At 53.4% G+C, this 21843-nt stretch overlaps 1 protein-coding gene and 2 long non-coding RNA genes across 4 annotated transcripts in view; all 3 read right to left on the reverse strand.

The window, feature by feature from the left end:
- The window catches only part of DPF2 (double PHD fingers 2), a 27980-nt gene extending 9287 nt beyond the window's left edge, over positions 1 to 18693 (reverse strand). The window contains exons 1-6 of one of the 2 annotated variants that reach the window (XM_079332788.1): positions 18539 to 18693; positions 14419 to 14579; positions 12465 to 12572; positions 11037 to 11200; positions 9549 to 9641; positions 7534 to 7612 (exon numbers count right to left, since the gene is read on the reverse strand). In XM_079332788.1, the coding sequence (XP_079188914.1) occupies positions 7534 to 7612; positions 9549 to 9641; positions 11037 to 11200; positions 12465 to 12572; positions 14419 to 14579; positions 18539 to 18570 (637 nt within the window). In that variant the 5' untranslated portion in view covers positions 18571 to 18693. The remainder of the gene's footprint in view (positions 1 to 7533; positions 7613 to 9548; positions 9642 to 11036; positions 11201 to 12464; positions 12573 to 14418; positions 14580 to 18538) is intronic. The other variant, XM_079332787.1, reaches the window with a different exon arrangement.
- Positions 2273 to 7443, reverse strand: LOC306816335. The gene is made up of 3 exons (XR_013777641.1): positions 7418 to 7443; positions 5423 to 5464; positions 2273 to 2371 (listed from the first exon to the last, which is right to left on the reverse strand). It is a non-coding gene; the product is annotated as an uncharacterized lncRNA (long non-coding RNA).
- A 649-nt stretch (positions 18694 to 19342) lies between the features above and the next one.
- On the reverse strand, positions 19343 to 20105 carry LOC306816337. The gene is made up of 2 exons (XR_013777642.1): positions 20070 to 20105; positions 19343 to 19734 (listed from the first exon to the last, which is right to left on the reverse strand). It is a non-coding gene; the product is annotated as an uncharacterized lncRNA (long non-coding RNA).
- Positions 20106 to 21843: the final 1738 nt, after the last annotated feature.

Consider the following 21843-nt stretch of genomic DNA (forward strand, 5'->3'; position numbering starts at 1 on the left):
AAGAGGAGAGAAGATTTGGGACAATAAAATCCCTCCCCAGGGAGGTTTTTGGGGCATTATCCCCCCCAGGGAGGTTTTTTGGGTCAGAATCCCCCCCAGGGAGGTTTTTGGGGCTGTCCCACCCCCCAGGGAGGTTTTTTGGGTCAGAATCCCCCCCAGGGAGGTTTTTGGGTCAGGATCCCCCCCCCAGGGAGGTTTTTGGGGCAGGATCCCCCCCCAGGGAGGTTTTTGGGGCAGAATCCCCCCCAGGGAGGTTTTTTGGGTCAGAATCCCCCCCAGGGAGGTTTTTGGGGCTGCACTCAACCCTCGGGGGGCTCTGCCATGGGGGGCTCAGGCCTATGTACCATGTGGTACCACGGTCCACAATCATCACAGAACAGCAGTGGTCCTGCCACCCACATTCCCATCATCCCCCTCCCCAAATTCCCCTTTTTTCCCCACCAAAATCCCTCTCCAGTATCCCACGCCACACTTAAAACACTCCCCACCAAAAAAATCTCCCGTCCTGTTTCCCAAAAATTAAAAATTTTCCTGCAGGAATTCTCAGGGTGATGAAAAAGCTCAGGATTCTCTCCCAGAACAGCTCTGGGATCCTGCCAGGTATTCAAATCCAGAGGGTTTTCCCCAAAAAAGCCCCAGGTGATGTTTTTTGGACCCCCAGGTGATTTTTGGCTCCCACAGGTGATGTTTTTTTCCCCACCCCAGGTGATATTTCCCCCCCCAGGTGATATTTCCCCCCCCCAGGTGATATTTTCCCCCCTCAGGTGATATTTTTTTGCCCCCCAGGTGATTTTTCCCCCCCCCCAGGTGATGTTCTCCCTCCCCCAGGTGATGTCCCTTCCCCCCAGGTGATATTTCCCCCCCCCCAGGTGATATTTCCCCCCCCCAGGTGATGTTTTTTTCCCCCCCAGGTGATATTTCCCTCCCCCAGGTGATATTTCCCCCCACCCAGATGATGTTTTTTTCCCCCCCCAGGTGATGTGTCCCCCCCCCCCCCCCAGGTGATTTTTTCCCCCCCCCAGGTGACTGTTCCCCCCCCCAGGGTGATTGTCCCCCCCCCCCCCAGGTGATGTTCCCCCCCCCCCAGGTGCTATTTCCCTTCCCCCAGGTGATGTTTCCCCCCCCCAGGTGATGTTCCCCCCCCCCAGTGGGTGATGTTCCCCCCCCCCAGGTGACGTTTTTGGCTCTCACGTCGTTCTCGGAGGTGCCGCAGATGTTGCAGCACTTGCACTCGATGCACTGCCAGCGATACGTCTTGACTGCTGCCATCATCACCGGGGTGAACTGCAGGCACGAGGGGTGGCCTGGGGACAGGGGGACAGGGGGACAGCAGACAGGGGGACACAGGGACATCCTGACCATTCTTTGATTCCCCAATCTCAGCCCCAATCCAACTTCTCCAGGAGGATGAAATCCTTGGATCCACAGTCCCAAATTGGAACCCCAATCCCATCCCTATCCCAGCTCCAATCCCAATCCCATCCCAACCCCAATCCCAGCTCCATCCCAATTCCAATCCCAGCCTCAATTCCAATCCTATCCCAGCCCCAATCCCAGCTCCATCCCATCCCAATCCCAATCCCAGCGTCAATTCCAATCCTATCCCAGCCCCAATCCCAATCCCACCCCAACCCAATCCCAGCTCCATCCCAACCCCAATCCCAGCCCCAATCCCATCCCTATCCCAGCCCCATTCCCAATCCCACCCCAGCTCCAATCCCAATCCCATCCCATTCCCACCGGAGCGGCTGCAGTCAGAGCAGGACACCAGCTCCTCTGGGAGGAAACCCATGTCCCCACAGACCCTCCCAGCCCCAATCCCATCCCATTCCCAATCCCACCCCATTCCCAATCCCACCCCATTCCCACCGGAGCGGCTGCAGTCAGAGCAGGACACCAGCTCCTCTGGGAGGAAACCCATGTCCCCAAAGACCCTCCCAGCCCCCAATCCCAATCCCAAATCCCCCAATCCCAATCCCAATCCCACCCCAATCCCAATCCCAATCCCACCCCATTCCCACCGGAGCGGCCACAGTCGGAGCAGGACACCAGCTCCTCGGGCTGCCCCGTTTTCTTGTTGATCTTGGAGTCCCCCAGGCAGAAGTCGCAGTAGTTGTTGGGCAGGGCCAGCCCGTCCGGGCCCTTCTTGGCTGGAAAAGCAGAGCGGGGCCGGGATCAGGGGCTGCCATTCCCAAATCCCCATCTGGGGCAGTTTTGGGGTTTTTCTCTCACATTTCTGCTCCTCGGAGCGCTGGGACACGGGGGTGGGCGGCTGCGAGTCGTCCTTGTCATCGCCCTCCCTCCTCGGCCAGGTGCGAGTGCGCGTAGTGGTAACTGAGCCCCGGGCGGTTCTTGTAGCGCTTCCCGCAGACTGGGACCGGGAGAGACCGGGAACAACCGGGAGAAACCGGGAGAAACCGGGACAGAAACAGGAAACCCCGTCAGGGACACACAGCAGGGCAGCAAAAACCCAAATGCTGAACCCGCCAGAGCTTCTTGTAACTGAGCCCTGGGTGGTTCTTGTAGCGCTTCCCGCAGACTGGGACCAGGAGAAACCGGGAGAAACCGGGAACAACCGGGACAGAAACGGGAAACCCCGTCAGGGACACACAGCAGGGACAGCAAAAACCCAAAACCCAAATGCTGAACCTGCCAGAGCTTCTTGTAACTGAGCCCTGGGTGGTTCTTGTAGCGCTTCCCGCAGACTGGGACCGGGAACAGCCGGGAGAAACCGGGAACAACCGGGAGAAACCGGGAACAACCGGGACAGAAACAGGAAACCCCGTCAGGGACACACAGCAGGGCAGCAAAAACCCAAATGCTGAACCTGCCAGAGCTTCTTGTAACTGAGCCCCGGGTGGTTCTTGTAGCGCTTCCCACAGACTGGGAACAGCCGGGAACAGCTGGGAGAAACCGGGAACAACCGGGAGAAACCGGGACAGAAACGGGAAACCCCGTCAGGGACACACGGCAGGGCAGCAAAAACCCAAAACCCAAACCCCAAATGCTGAACCCGTCACAGCTTGTAACTGAGCCCCGGGCGGTTCTTGTAGCGCTTCCCGCAGACTGGGACCGGGAACAGCCGGGAGAAACCGGGAGAGACCGGGAACAACCGGGACAGAAACGGGAAACCCCGTCAGGGACACACAGCAGGGCAGCAAAAACCCAAATGCTGAACCCGCCAGAGCTTCTTGTAACTGAGCCCCGGGTGGTTCTTGTAGCGCTTCCCGCAGACTGGGACCAGGAGAAACCGGGAGAAACCGGGAACAACCGGGACAGAAACGGGAAACCCCGTCAGAGACACACGGCAGGGCAGCAAAAACCCCAAACCCCAAATGCTGAACCCGCCAGAGCTGGGCTGGGAGAGATCCCAGAGGGTGGAACTGGGTACAAGCAAAGGAATTCCTGAGGGATTTTAGGGGGATTCTCCAGGAGCCCAAAGGAAATACAGGTGAATTCCTTAGGATCCCAAAGGAATTCCAGGTAATGACCCAGGAGCCCAAAGGAATTCCAGGTAATGACCCAGGATCCCAAAGGAATTCCAGGTAATGGCCCAGGATCCTAAAGGAATTCCAGGTAAACTCCCCAGGATCCCAAAGGAATTCCAGGTAAACTCCCCAGGATCCATCCCAATCCTAAATCCCCACTGGGAAGGTATCAGTGAGAGGAAATTCCCACCCCAAAAATCCCATCCCGAGGTTAAAACACGAGGGAAGGGGAAATTTGGGAATTCTGGGGTTCCAAGGAGGGATTTGGGAGCGGCCCTGGATCCATCCCAGCTGCTCCCAAGCCCAGAATCCTTCTTTTTTCCCAATTCCCACCCGGAATTTGGGAGATCTCTGCCTCCCTCTGGCTCTTCCTGGACCAGGGAATCAGCTCCAGTTCCCCACTGCTGCTTTTCCAGGGATTTTTTTTGGGGTTTTTCCTTTCCCAAAATCCCTTTCCAGGATGAGCCTGGATCCAGCTCCTTCCCAGCCTGAGGATTTGGGATAAAATCCCAAAAATCCAGAGCTGGGTGGGGAATCCCAGGGCATGGTTCAGACATTTCCTCAACGTTTTCTCTGTGTTTTTCCATAAATTGGGAATGAGCCTCTTTGGGATGAGATTTCCCTGATTTTGGAGCTTTTCTGGATCTGCTTCCACCTCTGGATCCCCCAGCTCATGGAAAAATCATGGAAAGAGCAGCAGGATCAGGGAAAAAAGGGGCTGAACTTCCATAGGGAGGATGGAATTTTGGGATAAAAACCATGGGAGACAACCTGGGATCTGTGGGATTCCTGGGAAAATCAGGATTGGAGCAGCACTGAGTGAAAAGCAGCAATTCCAAGGTGATTCCCACAGAATTCCCAGATCCCTCCTAATCCACAGGGATCCAAAATCACCTTTCTTGGGAGTTTTTCCCCCCCAAAATCTGCAGGAGAAGCTCCAAACACAACTCTGGAATTCTCCTCTCCAGGAGAGGAATGGGAACCTTGGGAATATCCCAAATTCCTCAGCCTCCCCTGCAGCCCAGCCTGAATTTTTGGGGTTTTTAAAGGCAAAAATCCTGAGGATTTGGAGTGGGAAAACAACACTGGGGAGCTCTGGATTGGGGATTTGGGTGGAAATTCCTGGATTTTGGGTGGAAATTCCAGGATTTGGGGTGAAAATTCCAGGATTTGGGGTACAGCTCTGTGATTTTGGATGGAATCTCCAGGATTTGGGGTACAGCTCTGGGATTTTGGATGGAAATTCCAGGATTTGGGGTACAGCTCTGGGATTTTGGATGGAAATTCCAGGATTTGGGGTACAGCTCTGGGATTTTGGATGGAAATTCCAGGATTTGGGGTACAGCTCTGGGATTTTGGATGGAAATTCCAGGATTTGGGGTACAGCTCTGGGATTTTGGATGGAAATTCCAGGATTTGGGGTACAGCTCTGGGATTTTGGATGGAATCTCCAGGATTTTGGGGTGTAAATTCCAGGATTTGGGGTACAGCTCTGGGATTTTGGATGGAATCTCCAGGATTTTGGATGGAATCTCCAGGATTTTGGGGTGTAAATTCCAGGATTTGGGGTACAGCTCTGGGACTTTGGATGGAAATTCCAGGATTTTGGATGGAAATTCCAGGATTTGGGGTACAGCTCTGGGATTTTGGATGGAATCTCCAGGATTTAGCTGGCAGCTCCACGTTTTCCCCCTGACAGGCTCCACAGGGGGGTTAATCTTTGTTTTCCCTGCTCCCTCCCTGCTGGAACAGGGTCAGCAGCACTGACGTCGCTCCCGTGGCCTTTGGCTTCTCCCTCCCCTCCTCCCACCCCTCCACAGGCAGAATTTTTGTTGTTTTTCTTTTGGGGAGGCGAGGGAAAAAAAAAAAGAGAGGGGGAGGAAAAAAAATAGGAGGAAAAGCAGGAAAAACGAGCAGAGAGAGAGAGGAACTACCTCTGTCAGGAGGTTTCAAGGAATGCTTTTGTTTGTAACTGTCTGAAACACAGAAAGAGAATTGTGAGAGGACACAGAGACACAGACATGGAAAATTGGGAAAAAAAGGGCAGGAAAAACAACCTGAGGGAGCCAGGGGGGAGTTAGTGCTGCAGGTGGCAGGACAGGAGGAGAAGAGAGAAAAGGAGCTGGGGAAGCCTCCCCTGGGATTCCCATCCCGTGGGATCCGTGGGTCTGGGGGTGGGGGGAGGATGGAGCCCCCCTGGAGGGCTCTGCTGGGTCCTTAAGGGAGGGTGGGAGCCATCCCAGGGACTGGGAGCCACTGGGAAAGCACTGGGAACCACTGGGAACCACTGGGAGCCACTGGGAACCACTGGGAACCATTGGGAACCATTGGGATCCACTGGGAGCTACTGGGAGCCACTGGGAACCACTGGGAGCCACTGGGAGCCACTGGAAAACTACTGGGAAAGCACTGGGAACCACTGGGAACCATTGGGAACCATTGGGATCCACTGGGAGCCACTGGGAACCATGGGGAGCCATTGGAAAACTACTGGGAACCACTGGGAGCTACTGGGAACCACTGGGAGCCACTGGGAAAGCACTGGGAAACCATTGGAAACCACTGGGAGCCACTGGGAACCACTGGGAACCACTGGAAAACTACTGGGAACCACTGGAAACTACTGGGAAGCACTGGGAAGCACTGGGAACCACTGGGATGAAGGGGAGGGGCCTCAGGGGTTCTTTGTGAAGTTTTTCCTGGTTTTATCCTGGTTTTTATCCTGGTTCTATCCTGGTTTTTATCCTGGTTTTATCCTGGTTTTTATCCTGATTTTTATCCTGTTTTATCCTGGTTTTTATCCTGGTTTTTATCCTGCTTTTATCCTGGTTTTTATCCTGGTTCTATCCTGGTTTTATCCTGGTTTTATCCTGGTGTTCTAACCTGTGGGACTGGGGCTGTTCCCCAGTACTCCCAGTATTGATTGTCAGTGTTTATTCCCAGTACTCCCAGTGTTTATCCCCAGTATTCCCAGTGTTTATTCCCAGTACTCCCAGAACTGATTCCCAGTATTCCCAGTGTTTATCCCCAGTATTCCCAGTGTTGATCCCCAGTATTCCCAGTGTTTATCCCCAGTATTCCCAGTGTTTATCCCCACTATCTCTCCCAGTATTCCCAGTGTTTATCCCCAGTATCTCTCCCAGTGTTGACCCCCAGTATCCCTTCCAGTACTCCCAGTGTTTATCCCCAGTATTCCCAGTGTTTATCCCCAGTATTCCCAGTGTTGATCCCCAGTATTCCCAGTGTTTATCCCCAGTACTCCCAGTGTTGATCCCCAGTATTCCCAGTGTTGATCCCCAGTATTCCCAGTGTTTATCCCCAGTATTCCCAGTGTTTATCCCCAGTATTCCCAGTGTTGATCCCCAGTATTCCCAGTGTTTATCCCCAGTATTCCCAGTGTTTATCCCCAGTATTCCCAGTGTTTATCCCCAGTATTCCCAGTGTTTATCCCCAGTACTCCCAGTGTTTATCCCCAGTACTCCCAGTGTTTATCCCCAGTATTCCCAGTGTTTATCCCCAGTACTCCCAGTGTTGATCCCCAGTATTCCCAGTGTTTATCCCCAGTATTCCCAGTGTTTATCTCCAGTATTCCCAGTGTTTATCCCCAGTATTCCCAGTGTTTATCCCCAGTACTCCCAGTGTTTATTCCCAGTATCCCCAGTGTTTATCCCCAGTATTCCCAGTGTTGATTCCCAGTATTCCCAGTGTTGATTCCCAGTACTCCCAGTGTTTATCCCCAGTATTCCCAGTGTTTATCCCCAGTATTCCCAGTGTTTATCCCCAGTATTCCCAGTGTTGATCCCCAGTATTCCCAGTGTTTATCCCCAGTATTCCCAGTGTTTATCCCCAGTACTCTCAGTGCTTATCCCCAGTATTCCCAGTGTTGATCCCCAGTATTCCCAGTATTCCCAGTGTTGATCCCCACTCACTGTCACAGGCGTAGGGTTTGTCCCTGTTTATTCCCAGTATTCCCAGTGTTGATCCCCAGTATTCCCAGTGTTGATCCCCAGTATTCCCAGTATTCCCAGTGTTGATCCCCACTCACTGTCACAGGCGTAGGGTTTGTCCCTGTCCTCCAGCACGGCGGCGTCCAACTTCTTCCGAGCGCCGCCCACGCCCTTCCCCTGGGGTGGGATGGGGAATAATGGGATTGGGGAAAAACCCCAATGGGATTGGGGAATAATGGGATTGGGGAATAATGGGATTGGGGAAAAACCCAATGGGATTGAGGAATAATGGGATTGGGGAATAATGGGATTGGGGGAAAAACCCCAATGGGATTGGGGAAAAACCCAATGGGATTGGGGAAAAACCCAATGGGATTGGGGGGAAAACCCAATGGGATTGGGGGAAAAACCCAATGGGATTGGGGGGAAAACCCCAATGGGATTGGGGGGAAAACCCAATGGGATTGGGGAATAATGGGATTGGGGAATAATGGGATTGGGGGGAAAACCCAATGGGATTGGGGAAAACCCAATGGGATTGGGGGAAAAAACCAATGGGATTGGGGAAAAACCCAATGGGATTGGGGGAAAAACCCAATGGGATTGGGGAATAATGGGATTGGGGGAAAAACCCCAATGGGATTGGGGAAAAACCCAATGGGATTGGGGGGAAAAACCCAATGGGATTGGGGAAAAACCCAATGGGATTGGGGGGAAAAACCCAATGGGATTGGGGAATAATGGGATTGGGGGAAAAACCCAATGGGTATGGGGGAAAAACCCCAATGGGATTGGGGGAAAAACCCAATGGGATTGGGGAAAAACCCCAATGGGATTGGGGAAAAACCCAATGGGATTGGGGGAAAAACCCAATGGGATTGGGGAAAAACCCAATGGGATTGGGGGAAAAAACCCCAATGGGATTGGGGGAAAAACCCAATGGGATTGGGGGAAAAAACCCCAATGGGATTGGGGAAAAACCCAATGGGATTGGGGGAAAAAACCCCAATGGGATTGGGGAATAATGGGATTGGGGAATAATGGGATTGGGGGGAAAACCAATGGGATTGGGGAAAACAAACCCCAATGGGATTGGGGGAAATAATGGGATTGGGGAAAAGAAATGGGATTGGGGGGAAAATAATGGGATTGGGGGGAAAAACCCCAATGGGACTGGGGGAAAAAACCCCAATGGAATTGGGGTGAAAATAAATGGGATTGGGGGGAAATAAATGGGATTGGGGAAAAGAAATGGGATTGGGGGAAATAAATGGGATTGGGGGGAAATAAATGGGATTGGGGAAAAGAAATGGGATTGGGGGAAATAAATGGGATTGGGGGGCGGGAAATGGGATTGGGGGGGAAAAACCCCAATGGGATTTGGGGGGAAATAAATGGGATTTGGGCAAAAAAGCCCTGGGATTTGGGGAAAAAAAACCCTGGGATTTGGGAAAAAAAAACAGGATTAGGGCAAAAAAAATGGGATGTGGGCAAAAAAAAAGGGATGTGGCCAAAAAAAAAAAGGGATTTGAGGAAAAAAAAGAGAGAAAGGAAAGGAGGGAAAGGGGAAGGAACGAGCCAACAGTGCCACACAGTGGGAACAAGGAAAGGAGAGTTTGGGAACAGGAGGGGCCAGTCCTGGGATTGTCTGGGATTGTCTGGAATTATCTGGGATTCCCTGGAATTGTCTGGAATTCCCTGGGATTGTCTGGGATTCCCTGGAATTGTCTGGAATTCCCTGGGATTGTCTGGAATTATCTGGGATTGTCTGGGATTCCCTGGGATTGTCTGGGACTGTCTGGAATTGTCTGGGATTGTCTGGAATTCCCTGGGATTGTCTGAGATTGTCTGGGATTCCCTGGAATTGTCTGGAATTCCCTGGGATTGTCTGGAATTATCTGGGATTGTCTGGGATTGTCTGGAATTCCCTGGGATTGTCTGGAATTATCTGGGATTGTCTGGGATTGTCTGGGCTTGTCTGGGATTGTCTGGGATTGTCTGGAATTATCTGGGATTGTCTGGAATTCCCTGGGATTGTCTGGAATTGTCTGGAATTCCCTGGGATTCCCTGGAATTATCTGGGATTGTCTGGAATTCCCGGGAATTCGCCCACCTTGGCCTTGCCCTTCCCCCTCCTCTTGGGCGTGTCCTCCTCGTAATCCTCATCGTCCAAATCGTCCAGGAAATCGTCCGGCTCCAGGATCCGCTGGAACGGGGAGCAGAGGGGTCAGGGGGACACCGGGGAACACCGGGGAAATAGCGGGAAAAACACCGGGAAACACGGGGAAACACCGGGAAAAACACCGGGAAATACACCGGGGAACCCGGGGGAAATGGGGGAAACACACCGGGAAACACGGGGAAACACGGGGAAACACCGGGAAACACGGGGGAAATGCTGGGAAAAACGGGAAAAACACTGGGAAAAACACCGGGAAACACGGGGAAACACCGGGAAACACGGGGAAACACCGGGAAAAACAGTGGGAAACACACCGGGAAACACGGGGGAAATGGGGGAAACACACCGGGAAACACGGGGAAACACCGGGAAAAACACCGGGAAACACGGGGGAAATGGGGGAAACACACCGGGAAACACGGGGAAACACCGGGAAAAACACCGGGAAACACGGGGGAAATGGGGGAAACACACCGGGAAACACGGGGAAACACCGGGAAAAACACCGGGAAATACACCGGGAAACACACCGGGAAACACGGGGAAACACCAGGAAAAACACCGGGAAACACACCGGGAAACACGGGGAAACACCAGGAAAAACACCGGGAAACACACCGGGGAACCCGGGGGAAATGGGGGAAACACACCGGGAAACACGGGGAAACACCGGGAAAAACACCGGGAAACACGGGGGAAATGCTGGGAAAAACGGGAAAAACACTGGGAAAAACACCGGGAAAAACACTGGGAAAAACACCGGGAAAAACACTGGGAAAAACACCGGGAAAAACACTGGGAAAAACACCGGGAAACACGGGGGAAACACCGGGAAACACGGGGGAAACACCGGGGGAAATACCGGGAAAAACACCGGGAAAAAAGCGGGGAAAATGGGGGAAATACTGGGAAAAACACTGGGAAAAACGGGTAAATATCCCTGTTGCTATCCCGATATCCCGTTCCTATCCCGATACCCCGTTCCTATCCCGATATCCCGCTCCTATCCCGATATCCCGCTCCTATCCCGATATCCCGCTCCTATCCCGATATCCCGCTCCTATCCCGATATCCCGTTCCTATCCCGATATCCCGCTCCTATCCCGATATCCCTGTTCCTATCCCGATATCCCGGTACCTTCCTGGCGTGGCTGTTGCCCACCGGGAACTCGCCCAGGCTGTCCCAATATCCCGATATCCCTGTTCCTATCCCGATATCCCTGTTCCTATCCCGATATCCCGCTCCTATCCCGATACCCCGCTCCTATCCCGATATCCCGCTCCTATCCCGATACCCCATTCCTATCCCGATATCCCCGATATCCCGGTACCTTCCTGGCGCGGCTGTTGCCCACCGGGAACTCGCCCAGGCTGTCCCAATATCCCGATATTCCCGCTCCTATCCCGATATCCCGGTACCTTCCTGGCGCGGCTGTTGCCCACCGGGAACTCGCCCAGGCTCTCGTCGTCCATGCGCGGGTCGGGCAGCGGCCGCTTGTCCAGCGCGTCCGTCCTGAGCAGCGCCTCCAGGCTGCTGCCGTCCTGCCCCAGCAGCGCCTCCTTCTTCAGAGCCTGCTCCGCCTCTGGGGGACATGGGGGGGATATGGGGGGAAATGGGGGGGGGAAATGGGGGATATGGGGGGGAATATGGGGAAAAATGGGGGAAATATGGGGGGAAATGGGGGGGGGAAATGGGGGGAATATGGGGAAATGTGGGGGGAATATGGGGGGAAAATGGGGGAGGGAAATGGGGGGAATATGGGGAGGAATATGGGGAAAAATGGGGGGAATATGAGGGGGAATATGGGGAAATGTGAGGGGGAATATGAGGGGGAAATGGGGGAGGGAAATGGGGGGGAAATATGGGGGGTAAATGGGGGGGAATATGGGGAAAAATGGGGGGAATATGAGGGGGAATATGGGGAAATGTGAGGGGGAATATGAGGGGGAAATGGGGGAGGGAAATGGGGGGAATATGGGGGGGAATATGGGGGGAAATGGGGGAGGGAAATGGGGGGAATATGGGGGGGAATATGGGGAAATGTGAGGGGGAATATGGGGGGAAATGGGGGAGGGAAATGGGGGTGAGTATGGGGGGGAATATGGGGAAAAATGGGGGGAATATGGGAGGGATATGGGGGGGAAATGGGGGGAATATGGGGGGGAATATGGGGAAATGTGAGGGGTAATATTGCGGGGAAATGGGGGAGATATGGGGGGGAATATGGGAGGGGATGGGGAAAAATGGGGGGAAATGGAGGGGAAATGGGGGGGAATATGGGGAAATGTGGGGGGAATATGGGGGAGAAATGGGGGGTGAATATGGGGAAATGTGGGGGGAATATGGGGGGGAAATGGGGAAGGAAAATGGGGGAGGGAAATGGAAGGAATATGGGGGGAATGGGGGAGGGAAATGGGGGGAATATGGGGGGGAAATATGGGGGGGAATATGGGAAATGTGGGGGGAATATTGCGGGGAAATGGGGGGAATATGGGGGGGATATGGGAGGGGATGGGGGAAAAATGGGGGGAAATGGAGGGGAAATGGGGGGGAATATGGGGGGAATATGGGGGGATGTGGGGGGGAAATGGGGGGAATGTGGAGGGAATATGGGGGGAATATGGGGGAAATGGGGGGGGAAATGGGGGAGGGAAATGGGGAAAAATGGGGGAAAATAGGGACAACATGGAAAAAATGGTTAAAAGGGTGGGGGGAATAACCAGGGGAAAATGGGGAGAAAACAGGAAAAACACATGAAAAAAATGTGAGAAAGGGAGGGTGGGTGTGGGATGCTGGTGGATCCAGGGTGGAATTCCCAGGGGGCAGCAGGGAAGGGCTGGAATTACCGGGTTTGATGGAGGGGAAGGAGAGCCGGGGGTCCTCGGGGGGGTGGGCGCGGCGTTTCTTGCGCCAGCGCCGCGCCGGGTACGAGTAGAGCTGCCCGGCTGCCAAACCTGCCAAAAAAACCCCAAAATCCCCCAAAATCCGGTCAGGGAGGGGCTGCCCTGAACTATCTCAGGTTGTGGTGAAATATCCCAAATTTCCCCAGGGAGGTGGTAAAAGAGCCCAAAGTGATCCCAGCTCCTCCCCGGCGTTTTCCTGCTGTTTTCTCCTTGTTTTCCTGGGATTTCCCCATTGTTTTCCTGTTATTTCCCCACGGTTTTCCTGGCATTTCCCCATGGTTTTCCTGGGGTTTCCCCACTTTTCCCCACTGTTCTCTGTCTCCCATCATTCTCCCAAGCGCTTCCTCCCCATTTCCCCATAACTCTCCCATTGTTTCCCATCATTTCCTTGTTGTTTCCCTCCCATTCTCCCATCATTTCCCACTGTTTCCTATTATCTCCCCATTGTTTCCCATCCTTCTCTCATCATTTCCTTCCCGTTTCCCATAACTTCCACACTGTTTTCCATAACTTCCACACTGTTTCTCATAATTCTCCCATCATTTCCCCACCGCTCTCCTATCATTTCCCAGTGATTTCCTGCTGTTTCCCCATTGTTTCCCCACCATTTCCCCGCTGTTCCCCAGCATTTCCCCCATTGTTCCCCTGCTCTTCCCCTGCCATTCCCGGTGTTTCCCCAGCATTTCCCCCGTTGTTCCCCTGCTGTTCCCCTGCCATTCCCCGTTGTTCCCCTGCTGTTTCCCTGCCATTCCTGGTGTTTCCCTGTTGTTCCCCTGCCATTCCCGTTGTTCCCCCGTTGTTCCCCCACTGTTCTCCTGCCATTCCCGGTGTTTCCCCAGCATTTCCCCCGTTGTTCCCCCGCTGTTCCCCTGCCATTCCCGGTGTTTCCCTGTTGTTCCCCTGCCATTCCCGTTGTTCCCCCGTTGTTCCCCTGCTCTTCCCCTGCCATTCCCGGTGTTTCCCCAGCATTTCCCCCGTTGTTCCCCTGCCATTCCCATTGTTCCCCCGTTGTTCCCCCACTGTTCCCCTGCCATTCCCTGTTGTTCCCCCGCTGTTCTCCTGCCATTCCCTGTGTTTCCCCGTGTTTCCCCCGTTGTTCCCCTGCCATTCCCAGTGTTTCCTCGTTGTTCCCCCGCTGTTCTCCTGCCATTCCTGGTGTTTCCCCAGCATTTCCCCCGTTGTTCCCCCGTTGTTCTCTTGCCATTCCCCGTTGCTCCCTCGCAGTTCTCCTGCCATTCCCGGTGTTTCCCCAGCATTTCCCCCGCTGTTCCCCCACTGTTCCCCTGCCATTCCCCGTTGTTCCTCCGCTGTTCTCCTGCCATTCCCGGTGTTTCCCTGTTGTTCCCCTGCCATTCCCGTTGTTCCCCCGTTGTTCCTCCGCTGTTCTCCTGCCATTCCCGGTGTTTCCCTGTTGTTCCCCTGCCATTCCCATTGTTCCCCCGTTGTTCCCCCGCGGTTCCCCTGCCATTCCCCGTTGTTCCCCTGCTGTTTCCCTGCCATTCCTGGTGTTTCCCTGTTGTTCCCCTGCCATTCCCGTTGTTCCCCCGTTGTTCCCCCACTGTTCTCCTGCCATTCCCGGTGTTTCCCCAGCATTTCCCCCGTTGTTCCCCCGCTGTTTCCCTGCCATTCCCGGTGTTTCCCTGTTGTTCCCCTGCCATTCCCGTTGTTCCCCCGTTGTTCCCCCGCTGTTCTCCTGCCATTCCCGGTGTTTCCCCAGCATTTCCCCCGTTGTTCCCCCGCTGTTCTCCTGCCATTCCCGGTGTTTCCCCAGCATTTCCCCCGTTGTTCCCCCGCTGTTCCCCAGCGCTTCCCCCATTGTTCCCCCACTGTTCCCCTGCCATTCCCGGTGTCTCCCCGTTGTTTCCCGTGTTTCCCCGCCGCTGCCCGTGGCCCGTACCGGGCCCGCGGTGCCGTTTCTCCATCCAGATGTAGCAGTTGCTCTGGGCCACGCCGGTCTGCGAGTCCAGGAAGGGCAGGCGCACGCTGCGCTCGGCGCAGAGCCGCGCGTTGTAGCTGTGGCACTGCTCCATGGCGTCGCGGTAGTACTGCTCACCCAGCCTGCGGAGGAACGGCAGGGATGGCACCGGGAATGGCACCGGGAGAGGCACAGGGAACGGCAGGGATGGCACCGGGAATGGCACAGGGAACGGCAGGGATGGCACCGGGAATGGCACCGGGAATGGCACAGGGAACGGCAGGGATGGCACCGGGAATGGCACCGGGAATGGCACAGGGAACGGCAGGGATGGCACCGGGAATGGCGCCGGGAGAGGCACAAGGAATGGCACCGGGAATGGCACCGGGAATGGCACAGGGAACAGCAGGGATGGCACCGGGAATGGCACAGGGAACGGCAGGGATGGCACCGGGAATGGCACCGGGAGAGGCACAGGGAACGGCACAGGGAACGGCAGGGATGGCACCGGGAATGGCACCGGGAATGGCACCGGGAGAGTCGGGAATGGCACCGGGAATGGCACCGGGAATGGCACCAGGAGAGTCGGGAATGGCACCGGGAATGGCACCGGGAGAGGCACCAGGAGTGGCACAGGGTATGGCAGGGACTGGTACCGGGAATGGCACCAGGCAGAGTCGGGAATGGCACCGGGAGAGTCGGGAATGGCACCGGGAGAGTCGGGAATGGCACCGGGAATGGCACCGGGAATGGCACAGGGAATGGCACAGGGTATGGCAGGAATTGGTACCGGGAATGGCACCGGGAGAGTCGGGAATGGCACCGGGCAGAGTCAAGATTGGCACCGGGAATGGCACTGGGAATGGCACCGGGAGAGGCACCGGGAATGGCACCAGGAGAGGCACCGGGCAGTGTCAGGATTGGCACCGGGAATGGCACAGGGAATGGCAGGGACTGGCACCAGTCAGTGTCGGGAATGGCACCAGGAAGGGCACAGGGAATGGCACCGGGAATGGCACAGGGAATGGCACAGGTCAGTGCCAGGATTGGCACAAGGATGGCAGGAATTGGCACAGGGTTGGCACAGGGAATGGCACAGGGTTGGCACAGGGAATGGCACAGGAACACCGGGGTCAGCACGGGGAAGGGCCCACAGGCACTGGAAACCCTCAGGGACACAACTGGAGACTGTCAGGGACAGAACTGACAATGCCAGGGATTAACACAGGGAATATCAGGGATAAACCTGGGAATATCAGGGATAAACCTGGGAATATCAGGGATTAACACAGGGAGTATCAGGGATAAACACGGGGAATATCAGGGATAAACCTGGGAATATCAGGGATAAACCTGGGGAATATCAGGGATAAACCTGGGGAATATCAGGGATAAATCCAGGGAATATCAGGGATAAACACGGGGAATATCAGGGATAAACCCGGGGAATATCAGGGATTAACACAGGGAATATCAGGGATTAACACAGGGAATATCAGGGATAAATCCAGGGAATATCAGAGATAAACCCAGGGAATATCAGGGATAAATCCAGGGAATATCAGGGATAAACCTGAGAATATCAGGGATAAACCTGGGAATATCAGGGATAAACATGGGGAATATCAGGGATAAACCCAGGGAATATCAGGGATAAATCCAGGGAATATCAGGGATAAACCTGAGAATATCAGGGATAAACCTGGGAATATCAGGGATAAACACGGGGAATATCAGGGATAAACCTGGGAATATCAGGGATAAACACAGGGAATATCAGGGATAAACCCAGGGAATATCAGGGATAAACCCAGGGAATATCAGGGATAAACCCAGGGAATATCAGGGATAAACCTGGGAATATCAGGGATAAACCCAGGGAATATCAGGGATAAACCCGGGGAATATCAGGGATAAACCCGGGGAATATCAGGGATAAACCTGGGAATATCAGGGATAAACCTGGGAATATCAGGGATAAACACGGGGAATGTCAGGGATTAACACAGGGAATATCAGGGATAAACCCAGGGAATATCAGGGATAAACACGAGGAATATCAGGGATAAACCTGGGAATATCAGGGATAAACCCAGGGAATATCAGGGATAAACCCGGGGAATATCAGGGATAAATCCAGGGAATATCAGGGATAAACGCGGGGAATATCAGGGATAAACCCAGGGAATATCAGGGATAAACCCGGGGAATATCAGGGATAAATCCAGGGAATATCAGGGATAAACCCAGGGAATATCAGGGATAAACACGGGGAATATCAGGGATAAACCTGGGAATATCAGGGATAAACCTGGGAATATCAGGGATAAATCCAGGGAATATCAGGGATAAATCCAGGGAATATCAGGGATAAACACGGGGAATGTCAGGGATTAACACAGGGAATATCAGGGATAAACCCAGGGAATATCAGGGATAAACACGAGGAATATCAGGGATAAACCTGGGAATATCAGGGATAAACACGGGGAATATCAGGGATTAACACAGGGAATATCAGGGATAAACCTGGGAATATCAGGGATAAACCCGGGGAATATCAGGGATTAACACAGGGAATATCAGGGATAAACCTGGGAATATCAGGGATAAACACAGGGAATATCAGGGATAAACCTGGGAATATCAGGGATAAACACAGGGAATATCAGGGATAAACCTGGGAATATCAGGGATAAACACAGGGAATATCAGGGATAAACCCAGGGAATACCAGGGATAAACACGAGGAATATCAGGGATAAATCCAGGGAATATCAGGGATTAACACAGGGAATATCAGGGATAAATCCTGGGAATATCAGGGATAAACCCAGGGAATATCAGGGATAAACACGGGGAATATCAGGGATAAACCCAGGGAATATCAGGGATAAACACGGGGAATATCAGGGATAAACCTGGGAATATCAGGGATAAACCTGGGAATATCAGGGATAAACCCGGGGAATATCAGGGATTAACACAGGGAATATCAGGGATAAACCTGGGAATATCAGGGATAAACACAGGGAATATCAGGGATAAACCCAGGGAATACCAGGGATAAACACGAGGAATATCAGGGATAAATCCAGGGAATATCAGAGATAGAACTCGAAACCTCAAGGACACAACTGGAGACTGCCAGGGGGGATCCAGCTGGGGAATTCTCGGGATAAAGAACAGAATTCCCACTCTTGGCCTCCCCAGGACACTGCCAGGGGTGTGAGGGGAAGAGAAGGAGCAAAGGGATGGACGGGGAAATAAATAATGGGATTTAAAGGGAAATTCTGGGATACACAGGGAAATACAGGGATATATATCGGGAAGTACAGGAACACACAGAGAAATACAGGGAGTTCAAGGGGAATACAGGGAGTTCAAGGGGAATACAGGGATTCCGAGGGAAATATAAAGGTTTAGAGGGAGATACAAGAATTTTAAGGGGAATACAAGGATTTAGGGGAAGTACAGGGAAGGCTCCCCCCCAGCCCGGCCTCTCCAGGACAGGGAAATAGAGCGGGAAGGAGCAGGGGATGTACAGGGATATTTAGGGATGTACAGGGATATTTAGGGATGTACAGGGATATTTAGGGATATTTCGGGGATGCACAGGGAATCCCCAGGGATGTGCTGGGATGACTCCCCCGTCCTTGGCCTCTACAGGACGCTCGCACACGGGAGTTCGGGGATACAAAGGGAAGCGCCGGGAAACACAGGGATACAATTTAGGGAAAGCAATTTAGGGAATTTTTAAAGCTTTACAGCGATGGACCCTCCCCTTGCCCTCTCCGGGACCTTCTCAGGGCCAGACCTGGGGGACCCCTCCGGACCCTCGGGACCCTCTCAGGCTCCCCCCCACCCAAATCCCCGCGGCCTTCCCGGTGCCGGGGCAGATTTTGGGGTGTCCTTAACCCCCCCCCAACCTCGGCAAAGTTCATCGCGAACAATGCGCGCGTGTCTCTCCCCCCCCCTCCCCGCCCACTTGGTCCCGCCCGGCGCGGGGGCGAAGGGGGGGCTCCGCTTCCCGCGCCCGGCCGGGCCGCACCATTCCCGCGCCGCGGGGGGGGCGGCCTGAGGGGGGGGGACCCGCACTCACAGCTTGACCACATTCTGAACCACCGCCGCCATCTTGGCTCCGCCGCCGGGGCGCCGCGGGGCGCGTGCGCGGAGGGAGGGGCGGGAGGGGCGGGGAGAGGGAGGGGAAGGAGGAGGGAGAGGGACGGAGGGGGGAGGAGGAGGAGGAGCGGGGAGAGAGGGCGGCGGGGGGAGAGAGGGACGGGCGGCCAAAGGGGAGGCGGAGGGAGAGGGAGGGCCGGGGGAAGGGAGAGGGGAGTCCTCCCGGCCGCTGGGCGGCGCTGTGCGCCACGCGCCGCCCGCATGCGCGGGGCAACACGGCGGGAAAAAAGGCGGGAAAGGGAGTGGGGGGGCCGAAGGCCTGAGGGGGAAAATGGCGGGAAATGGATCTGAGGGGAAAAATGCACGGAAAAGGGAGAAATCCGAGAGAAAGGGGCGGATGAAGGTACGGGGAGAAAGGGAGGGGACGGGGATGAGGGAGGGAGGCAAAGTGGGGGATGTGGGGGGAGAAAAACGGGGAGATCGAGGGGGGAGACTGAGGGGAAAATGGAGGGGCAGAGTGAGGGAGAAAATGGAGGTGCAGAATGAGGGGGAAATATAACGGGAGAATGAGCGACAAGATGGGGCAGAATGAGGGAAAAAATGGGAGAGAACAAGGCGAGACAGCGAGGGAGAAAAGGACAGAAAGTCAAGGGGGAAATGATGGCAAGATGAGGAGGTTTATCCTGGAAAAAGGAGGTTTAAAAAACCCCATTCCCTGAGAGAGTTGGAATGAGGCCGGGGGAGAGATCCCTTCTCCAGATGGATAAAACAAAAGGAAACAGCCTCGAGTTGCAGCAGGGGAAGTTTATTCAGAAGAAAATTCCTTCATGGAAAGGGTTGTCCTGCCCTGGCACGGGTTGCCCAGGGATGTGGTGGGATTGTCCTGGAATTATCCCAAAAAAAGGCTGGATCTGGCACAAGGGGACGAGTTTCACAGATCCCAAATCTCTGCAGATCCTCCTGTCTGTCTTTGATCTCATCCAAACCCAGCCACCCCTCAAGCCTCTTCCTCCCCAAAAAATTCCTGCCAGAAAAATTCCCGTTTTGGAGCTCTTTTCCCTTTTTATCAATCCTAAATTAAAACCAAATATCCCCAAATTCATCTCCCAGGACAGAGATCACCCACAGACCCCACAGCGAGTGTGGTTTGACATCAGCTTCCAGGTGAGCAAATTCCTCATTCCAGGTGAGTTAATTCCTCATTCCCAGGTGAGCAAATTCCTCATTTCCGGGTGAGTTAATTCCTCATTCCCAGGTGAGCAAATTCCTCATTCCAGGTGAGCCAATTCCTCATTCCAGGTGAGCAAATTCCTCATTTCCAGGTGAGTTAATTCCTCATTCCCAGGTGAGCAAATTCCTCATTTCCAGGTGAGCAAATTCCTCATTCCCAGGTGAATTCCTCACTTCCAGGTGAATTAATTCCTCATTTCCTGGTGAGTTCATTCCTCATTTCCAGGTGAATTCCTCATTTCCAGGTGAGCAAATTCCTCATTTCCAGGCGAGTTCTTCACTTCCAGGTGAACAAATTCCTCATTTCCAGGTGAATTCCTCATTTCCAGGTGAGCAAATTCCTCATTTCCAGGCGAGTTCTTCACTTCCAGGTGAGCAAATTCCTCATTTCCAGGTGATTTTCTCACTTCAGCTGAATTCCTCTCTCTTTCCTCCTCACTTCCACACCCCACCTGTGATTTTTTTTCCCTTTTTTTCTGAGAATTTGCCTTTTTTTTCCCCCCCCCAAGGTCATCCCCTGGTCAAACCTTCCTCCTCCTCCTGCTGCTAATCCCAGGCCAGCTGTTGCTGGATCTCACCTCGTTAATCAGGGCTAACGAGGAAATGGGGAGGGAGGCCCTGCTGGGGTTAATTAATGATCCCATCCCTGATTGAAAGGGGGGGGGGCAGTGGGTGCTGAGTCACAGCTGCCTCAAAAAAAATTGGGAGGAAATCAAGAATTTGGCAACTGGGGCTTTGCATGAATCATTAATTGGGGGAGTGGTTAATTAGGGGAGAAGGGAAGGAGGCTCCAGTCCTGTGGAAAAGGATCCCAAATGGTTTATTAGTGGTTAAAAATTAATTATGGGATTTGTGGGGTTTTTTTTTTTTTTGCAGGAGGTGAGATTGGGGGGGGAAAAAAATATTTTAGGGGTAAAGTGATATTGAGGGTAATAAAAATAATTTTGGGGATAATTTTAGGGGTTTGTTGGAAGTGTGGGGTGAGAAGTGCAGGAGGGAGGGGAGAGGGGTGAAAAAAAGAAAATCACATTTTCCTGGTAAAAAAAAAAAAAGCCCAAAATCTGGTAAATTAAAGGAACTTTTCCAGGACTGGAGCAGAGGGAGATGAGTGGGGGGAATTAAACCTGGAACACCCCAAAATCCAGCCCTGGGTTGTGGAAGGGAAAAAACTGGGCGAGAAAAGAGGCAAAACTGGGGGGAAAAAAAGGATTTTGGCTGATTTTGGTTATTTCAAAACAACTCCAGCAGCGACAATTTCGCAATTCCTGGTGGGGCACAAACAGCTCCAGCTTTAAATCACTGATTGGGGTGGAATCCAGGGAAATTGGGGTAAAATTCAGGGAAATTGGGGTGGAATTCAGGGAAATTGGGGTGAAACCCAGGGAAATTGGGGTGGAATCCAGGGAAATTGGGGTGAAATTCAGGGAAATTGGGGTGGAATCCAGGGAAATTGGGGTGAAATTCAGGGAAATTGGGGTGGAATCCAGGGAAATTGGGGTGAAATTCAGGGAAATTGGGGTGAAATTCAGGGAAATTGGGGTGGAATCCAGGGAAATTGGGGTGGAATCCAGGGAAATTGGGGTGAAATTCAGGGAAATTGGGGTGAAACCCAGGGAAATTGGGGTGGAATCCAGGGAAATTGGGGTGAAATTCAGGGAAATTGGGGTGAAACCCAGGGAAATTGGGGTGGAATCCAGGGAAATTGGGGTGGAATCCAGGGAAATTGGGGTGAAATCCAGGGAAATTGGGGTGAAATCCAGGAATAAATAATGTGCATCCACATTGTCCCAGCCCACGGCTGGAAACCCCCCAAAGCTCTGAGAGCCTCTCAAGCTGTTTGAGCAGCAGCTGGGGAATGTTTTGGTGCTGGGGTTAATTAATCACCTCCCTGGGGTTAATTAATCACCTCCCTGGGGTTAATTAATCACAAACGGCTTCGCCCCGGAATGGGTCTGGAGAGGAAAAATCCCCAAATAAATAAAAACTAGACAGAACATGGGGGGAGAAAAGGGTTTAGAGCAGGGGAGAGCTGGGCCAATTAGCAATTAAACCTGG

This window comes from Erithacus rubecula (genome assembly GCF_903797595.1).
Source record: "Erithacus rubecula genome assembly, contig: scaffold_526_arrow_ctg1, whole genome shotgun sequence".
Taxonomy (NCBI): Eukaryota; Metazoa; Chordata; class Aves; order Passeriformes; family Muscicapidae; genus Erithacus; species Erithacus rubecula.